Genomic DNA, 8,981 nt, shown 5'->3' with positions numbered 1-8,981 from the left:
ATTTAAAAAAAATTCCTAGACAATAAATCTCTTTATTTGAATTCTATATTAATTACAACGATAATATAGAATTCATAAAACAGATGATTTTAACAAAGATGAAGGGAGAATATGATATTAATTACAACGATAATATTAATTTTTTCGATAATAATATTTAAATAAAATAAACATTTGAATTCATAAAAAGGAGAATCAACGATCTTATATATCACTGATAATTGTATATATCTAAATAAATGAAAAAATGTTGATATAAATTTAACAAAGATAATATATAATTAACAAAGAAAAGAAAAAATACAATGAAAAAAAAGAATTAGAATCAAATCAAAGGATCAACTTTGGGAGCCATCTTCCCAAACAAATATTCAAGGTCATTCTCTAAAGGAGTAAGATTCAAATCCAAGCCAAAAACTCTCTTAATACTATTGGATCTTCTCATCACAGGCAATTTCGAAACCACAGGATGAGCATGAGCAGACCCAAAGCCTTGCGTTATCGCAGCTCTATGCTTCCTCATGTGGCCACCCAAAGCTTGCCCTAAAGCAAACTCCATTCCACAGATTGAGCACTCATGCATCTTCGGCTTTGCTGCGCTGCTAATTTGAAGTTTCACACTAATGGGTTTGTTATTATCATCGTTATTAGTATTGTCTCCCATGATTTTTGGCTTCTTGTGGCTTGCTCGGTGGCCGCCTAGAGCTTGAAACGAAGGGAACTTTTTGTTGCAAGTCTTGCACTCGAAGAGATGGTCGTCGTCGACGTGGTGGGTGTTGAAGGGTTTTATGGGATTGTTGTTTTGAAGGGTTTGAGAGAGGAGAATGAGGCACTTGGCCATGTCTAAGCTCTCGAGATTTCTGTAATTGTCTCTGGTTCTCTTCATAGCCATGAATGAATCTGGATTTGAAACTAAAGGTGGTTTTTGCGAAGTGGAAGAGATGGAGGAGTTGGTTGGTTTATATAGCCGTTGAGGTTTGAAGTTTGAATATGGATTTGTCTTCCTTTTGACTTCACCAAATCCTGCAAATGTTGTGTACCTACACACTTTTTTTTTTTTTTTTTTTTTTTGGGGGGGGGGGGGGGGGTGTTCACACTTGTGAATCAACGAAACGTGAGTCTGCGGCGTGCGCAGTCGTTTTAGTACTAAGAAAAGTATGACTGATTCTTTGACCCTCTCTTATCTATCATGAGTTTCATGGGATGCTTCCAAATACTTATGGGATCATATCATGCATTTGGTAGGAGCTGACACACCACACTCTCTAAATTTTAATAAATAAATAAAATAATAAATAAATAAATAGTTAAATTATGTTGAATTGATCAATCTAAAACTAAAAAAAAAATGGATTCATCGTTTTTTAAATGACAATTAAAGATGGAACAGATTCACTTAACTAATTAAATTGATTGAATAATATTACATGGATACAGAAATTATTATTATTATTATGAGATTAAATAGTTCAAGGCTTAAAAAATAGAATGACTATATAATTGTATTTAAAAAAAATTACAGAGGACTGAATAAAATACAACTAAAACTTAAATTAATTGACATTAAAGAGTAAATTAATATGTAAAAAATTAATATATAACTAACTAAAATCTTTGAAAAATAAAAAAGATAATTTTATTAATATAGAAAATAAAAATAACAATAATATTTTTATGAGAGTTTAGTTTGTCAAAATATAATACATATTTTAACTTTTTTTTACCAATGCAGAGGGTATTGCATTTTTTTCAAGTTTTATAGGGCAATATATAAGAGAGTTTAAATTTATACTAATAGCCCAATTCAAATTAAATCCAAAAATTTTTTAAAAAATAAAATAGAAATCAATTTACAAATCAAAAGTATAAATATTAGCATTTTTTCTTAATTTTCTGATAAATTAAGAGTTTTTATTTTTTTTAGTGGAGAAAAATAATTTACTTCAATTTAATTAAACTAGACAACTTTTTAAAAAATAACACATTTAAATTAAATAATTCTTTAATATTTTTAATTTTGTTGTAAATTAATATTTTAAAGTGTTACTACTAAGTAATTTTGTGGTCCGTACTTTCCGTGCGTCCAAAAGATGTCCGGCAAAAGCAAAACCAATAACGATGGTGAGAAGGAAAGATCAACGGTCCTTCTCCTTCCTAGAAACTTGAAATAACGGTAAATGAAATCTCCGGTGAAAGCAATTTTAGCATGACGACGCTAACAAACTATTATTAGTATTTGGAGTTCCCACGTTTCCTTTAAGCTGTCGTAACACAATACATCATACACCGCAAATGGGCATTTTTTATTTTACTTTTCTTCACTGTTTTCTTAGTCAAAGCTTCTATATTGATTTTTCTTTTTTTTTTTTAAGAAGATAGCTTCCATGGATTTGAATGTGCACGTGTGAAAACAATCGAAGCCACCAGTGTACAATATCCGCATTCAGAAATTGTCAAATTGGATATCTATGTTACTACGTGCTTACGTAGATTTATTGTAATAATACAACGTAATTTAATTAAATGTTTTATTAAATTTAAATAAAATTTTAATTTATTATATTGAATTATAGTATTCCAGATATTAAATATACTCTACATTATCTCAAGAGCTTAAAAATTATAAAAAAAATATTTATTCACCCATAATTTTATAAGAATTCAATTTAATAAATTTATTTTATAATAATATTTGCATTTCTTGTTAAATTAATTTTTTATTTTAAAAAATTAAAATCTTATATAATTTTGTTGGGTCTAAACGAACGAAGGGTAAATGAAGGAAACCAGAGAAATGCTTATAAGAAATTCAGTTTTTAGTCAATCTCAGATAAGTAAGAGAATGACTCTTCTTTCTAGACAAAGCAAAAAAAGGAAAGAGATAAAAAAAAAAAAAAAAAGCAGAAATGTTGAAAGAAACAACATAATTGAAATGAATAAAATCAAACCCACTTCATGTGGTTTCTCGTCAAGTACCAAAGCGAAAGTTATTATTAGTTTCTAAATTTTTGAAAAATTAATCAATTCATTTTATCTTAAAATTATTTAATTAAAATATTTTTATAGTTTTAAATTTAATTTTTTAATATTTTAAAATTATTAATACTTAATCTTACATAAACAATAGCGTAAAATAAGTCATAATCTGTCGCCATAAAATAGGTCTACATGGAGAGATTGATAAGTAAGCAATACGGTCCAGGCCAAGAAAAGAAAGATTCGAACACCTTAGTATCCGGTTTATCATCAAGGCTCTCGGCGCAAAGTTATTGTTATCAAGTACAATCCATTATATTCCCGTTACGTCTATAATCACGAGGTTACCAACCCATTAACTGGCAATATCCCTTATCAAGCAGCCGGCCATATTAACACCGATTAATGAAAAATGTTGTATTCATCTCCATTTTCTTACAGTATAAAACGAGAAAAATCACAGAAGCAAATATATATTATTCTCTGACCCAAAAAATCTAAGCAATTCGTTATATTCGCTCTCTTCTCCAGTATTCTGACTCGAGTGTCAGGATGGCTGCTATGAGCACTCACCACCACCACCTCACGTTCTATACTTTGCAGGTCTAGCCAATCACAATATAACTCTATTCCGGCCATGTCATCAATCTAGTCTTTATAATATTATTTGATTCAATTGCCGGAAAATTCATTAAATTCTTTCTATTCATTTGGATTAAAACCGGTCTCTTGTTCCTTTTCTCTCTCCAAAAAAGGAATCTCTCTTCTCTATCTCTTAAAATGGTTGGAATCGTACATGTCATCACGGGAGGACCTGATAATGGCAAAACAAAAAATAAGCGTATAGTAGAAGACGTCCTGTCAGTTGATCAAGAAGCATGGGCCAACTAAGAGCTAAGGTTCAATCCTGCCGAAAAGCAATCAGATTCTTTCGAAACGACCGGCTGGTCATTAATATCCTTTTGAATCGGTATGAGGTAAGGTGAGTTTTAGTAGATCTAGGTAGTTTCATTAACCTTCTCATCCTAAATATTTTTAACAAGTTAGACTTGGACAAAAGTAGCCTGGCCAGAGTCTCCTATCTGTTAGTAGGATTAGGAGATATAGAATGATAATATTTGTTGTTGTATTTCACAATAGAGATTACAACCTATTTATACATGAGAGACGATATCTAAATAGGAAGGAAAATCAAGTCTATGATTATATAATCCTAAAATTAAATAACTGATCCATTTATCAATATTTACTTCCTATATTAACGTATTTACTCCTTATAACTTATAACACTCCCCCTCAAGTTGGAGCATAAATGTTAATCATACCCAACTTGTTACATATATAATCAATTTCAGTCATAAGAACAACCAACCCAAAACAATCAAAATAAATAAAGGATCAGAAGAACAGAACTCGTGAACAGTAACTCGTGAACAGTAACCGATAAACATTAGCAGTGAACAGTTCCCATGAACAATACCCAATGAACAGTGCTCGATGTCTCTACATATTACCCTTTATGGGTAATCCAAATGCACAGAACCCTAAGTCTCTAAATGTTACCCTTTATGAGTAATCCCGATGAATAGAATCTTAAGTCTCCAAATGCTACTCTTTTATGGATAACCCAAATGAACAAAGTTCTAAGTCTCCAAATATTACCCTTTATGGGTAACCCCAATGAACAGAGTCCTAAGTCTCCAAATATTACCCTTTATGGATAACTCTGATAAACAGAGCCTTAAGTCTCCAAATGTTACCCTTTATGGGTAATCCCGATGAACAGAGCCCTAAGTCTCCAAATGTTATATTTTATGGGTAACTCAAATGAACAGAACCTTAAGTCTCCAAATGTTACCTTGGTAAACCGAAACGAATAGAGTTCTAAGTTTTCAAATATTACCCTTTATGGGTAATTCCGATGAATAGAGCCCTAAATCTCCAAATGTTACCCTTTATGGGTAACCCAAATGAACAGAGCCCTAAGTCTCCAAATGTTACCCTTTATGGGTAACCCAAATGAATAGAGCCCTAAGTCTCCAAATGTTACCCTTTATGGGTAACCCAAAATCACGTTTTACCTGTCTTAACCACTACCGAAGACGTTGGGATAATTTTAATAATATGGGTCTTACTATCAAAAATCATTTCAACCAAAATTCTATACTCCTTTACCTTCAAACGAATTAAAGGAAGATAACTTAACACCCAAACGGCAAACGAATCACAGATCTGACAAGCGGGTTGCAAGGCAACTAAACGCCTCCACCCAACATCCAAACATCAAACGAACCGCAGATCTGATAAGCGGGTTATAAGGCAACTTCGGCGTCCTCTCTAGGTGGACGATGAGAGACAAATATTACCCTAGATGGGTAACACAAAAGAACAGGAGCCCTAAGTCTCTCAAAATTTTAAAACTTGACGAGAGAAAAAAAAAATTAAATCTCTACGAGAATAGCTCTGATATCATGTAGAATGATAATATTTGTTATTGTATTTCACAATAGAGATTACAACCTATTTATACATGAGAGACGGTATCTAAATAGGAAGGAAAATCAAGTCTATGATTATATAATCCTAAAATTAAGTAACTGATCCATCTATCAATATTTACTTCCTATATTAATATATTTACTCCCTATAACTTATAACAGGAGACAAGACCATGGCAATACTGGGCACTATCAACCTTTCCCTAGTCCTAGGTGACGAAAAGTATAGGTGAGAGTTGTATGCAGAGTTTGCAATGATAGACATCCCATTTGCATACAAATACTTGGCCGCCCAGTCCTAAATTGCCATGGTATTGTTATTAATATGGGTATTATGTGTCTTAAGCTATTAGATCCAGGAGAAATAGCCGTGGTCCGAGACAACACGAAGTTCGCTAAAAAAGGTTACAGACACCTAGCAAAAAGTCTCGGAAAAGCAATAATGCCCATCGACTTGTTGGAGAAACTGGAATTTCATGTAAAGTCAGAACCAGTAGACCCGGTAGAAGAGGTCCAGTTAGGTAAGGATCAAAAGGTATAGTTTGGTTTTGCATTAACCGGAGAAATAAAGGCCTGACTAATAGAGTTACTAAAGAGCCGAGTAACCACTTTCGCATGATCTCCAAAAAATATAACAGGTGTAGACCTAGTTCTCATTACTCATAAGCTATTTATTGATAAGGTCGTCAAACCAATCCAATAAAAGAAAAAAAAAATTGCATCAGAAAGGTAGCAGGTGATCAAAGAAGAGGTCAGTAAGCTTTTGAGTGCAAGGTTAGTCGAGTATTTCATATGGATAGCCAATGCGGTCGTGATAAAGAAAGATGATGGGAAATAGAGAATATGTATGGATTTCACATATTTAAATTAAATATGTTCGAAAGATCATTATTTGTTATTATCCATCAATAGCTTAGTATACTCGATCTCGGATCATATAGTAATTTTTTAAATAAAATAATTTATTTTAAACGATGAGTTAATGAAAGAAACGAGCGAAATGCTTATAAGAAATTCAATTTTGATTCAATATCAGACAAGTAAGAGAATGATTCTTCTTTCTGGACAAAGCCAAAAAAGAAAAACAAAAAAAAGCAGAAATGTTGATAGAAACAAAATAATTGTTATAGTCAAATCCACTTTTTTTGGTTTCTCGTTAAGTACCAAATCATAAGGCGAAAGTTACAATTAGTCTTTATTTTTAAAAAATTAATGAATTCACTTCTATTTTAAAATTATTTAATTAAAATATTTTTATAATTTTCAAATTAAATTTTTTAGCTGTTTTTGAAAAATTATTTACACTATTGAATTTTTATATTATTTAATTTTTATAATTTTATCTTATATTATTTAATCAATCTTTATACTTTTAAAATATTTATATTACTAATTCCTTTGAATAAAGATAAAAACAAATCGACTAATAATACTTTTACAATAAAATTAAACAATTTAATTTTTTTTATAAAAGAATATATTTTTACTTTAATTAAATAATTTTAAACTGAAAATGAAGTAATAATTTTTTAAAAAATTTAGAAATTTAATAATAATTCTCTTAAAATTATACACGGTATAAGAAGCCAAACCACTTATAAATTTATAAGTATCAATGAATATAATAATTTAAAAATAATTATTTATAGTTATTTTTTAGGTTCAATTTTTTTTATATATTATTATTTATATATTTAATTTTTACTAATTTGTCATTGACATCAAACTATTATTTTATTGTAAACTTACTTGTTAAGGGCATTCTGCTGTTTGCTTCCCGGGAATAATGGGTACGTGGGAATGCGCTTAACATATTGAGTTTCAATTGAGTTTGTATGGGACGAAAGAAATAGAAGAATAAAAATTTTCATCAATATAAATTTGATTTAAATGAAAAAGTAATAATATTGAGAAGAAGTAAATTTTTTTTTAGTAAGAATATGAGATAGTTTATTTTGATTGGATTGTTATAAATTATAAATTATAAATCGTTCAAGTGTCCAGTTTATAATGATATCCATCTAAAATAGATCAAAAAACTTTAAAACCGTTCTAAGAGTTTGAGGAGTAAAGAGGTTTGGTTTTGAGTGTTAACTCTCTATACTTCTTACAAATTGTAAAGACTCTCAAAATTATTTTTTACTATAGAAAGCACAAACTCTCATAAGATGTCTTTTATACTTAAAGTTAGAGTTTCAATATAACAATATTTATTTATTTAACTAATTAAATAAATAAATTATAACTATAATTCAGGATTTTAATAAACACATCATATAAATTTTAGATAATTTTAATTAAATTCTGACTTGATTAATTAGATTAAAATCATAATTTTTTAAAATTATAATTTTATTTTAATGTCAATTTATTTACAATCAAATCCTATTTAATTTAACTTCTCATACAATTCTTGATGCGTGTGACCTATTAAATTCTAAATATGTAATTGACAAGACTATGCAAATATTCGGGTGACCTATTAAAGGTGAAGAATATTGTCTATAACATGTCAAGACTAACCAAATATTCGAAATACTAAAATTGTTTTGACTTTAACTTTTTTGTACATTATTTGTCGATGTAATTAATTCATTATAAATGTTTTAATTAACATTTAATACATGTAACATATCTACAACATTAAATCATATTAAATATCATCTATTAGTCACTGATCAATTGAATGAAATTTCAAATTTTATTTGCTAATTTCATTCTAACTCGCGCAAGAATTTCATTATTAATGCTAGTAAAGAACAAATGATACATTCCCTAATTTAATCTAGATGATAAATCCTATTTTAATCACGTAAACATTTTTATACAGTTTTTAATATATCTAATTCATCCCTATCATTTGTTATTTATAAGTTAAGTAATGTGTAAGATAAATCAAAACATAAAAGCCCCTATTATTTATTGATTTCAAGTTAAAGAATCACTTACACAACTATCATTTGAGTAATTCATATACACTGGTTATTTTCCATATGAATTTCTCAGTCGGGTTGCACTTATTTATAAAATAATCACCTACATATTAGTGTTCTAGATATCTCACATATTTCAACATGTGAGATGCTTCCTCTCTTGAAGGAAAGATACTAGTCTTAACAACTCCAATCATGATAAAAATATCGATTAGAACTTAAATGCAATAGAAATATCATAATTATAACTATATTATAATTTTTTTAACAGTAATATAGTCTCGTAAACTTTATTTTTACTCGAAATTTAAATAAATTAATATTAAAGATAAATAATAGTCTTTATATAATACTTAAAGTATATGATGATCTGAGATTCATAAAGTAGGGTTTTACAAGGGTTTTCGCTAACTTAGAAAAAGCTTAGTCTGGAAGGACAGTGACCCTCCCCTTTTATTCTTTTCCTTCCTCTGTCAATGACGTGTACCAGCCTTGTTTCCATTGGGCCACCTGTTTCTGCCATACTGATACGGTCGTACGAGAATATCAGATATCTGTTGCATGCGTAACGGCC

At 29.4% G+C, this 8,981-nt stretch overlaps 1 protein-coding gene across 1 annotated transcript; it reads right to left on the bottom strand.

Annotated features, from left to right (window-relative positions):
• Window positions 1-233: 233 nt before the first annotated feature.
• On the bottom strand, window positions 234-920 carry LOC110623701 (zinc finger protein ZAT11). The gene has a single exon (XM_021768720.2). It carries the CDS (start codon window positions 890-892, stop codon window positions 326-328), a length of 567 nt encoding a protein of 188 aa, XP_021624412.1. The 5' UTR covers window positions 893-920; the 3' UTR covers window positions 234-325.
• Window positions 921-8,981: the final 8,061 nt, after the last annotated feature.

This window comes from Manihot esculenta, chromosome 9 (assembly GCF_001659605.2).
Source record: "Manihot esculenta cultivar AM560-2 chromosome 9, M.esculenta_v8, whole genome shotgun sequence".
NCBI lineage: Eukaryota > Viridiplantae > Streptophyta > Magnoliopsida > Malpighiales > Euphorbiaceae > Manihot > Manihot esculenta.
The sequence above is the reverse complement of the archived record's forward strand: the minus strand, read 5'-3'. Positions and strand labels throughout refer to the sequence as shown.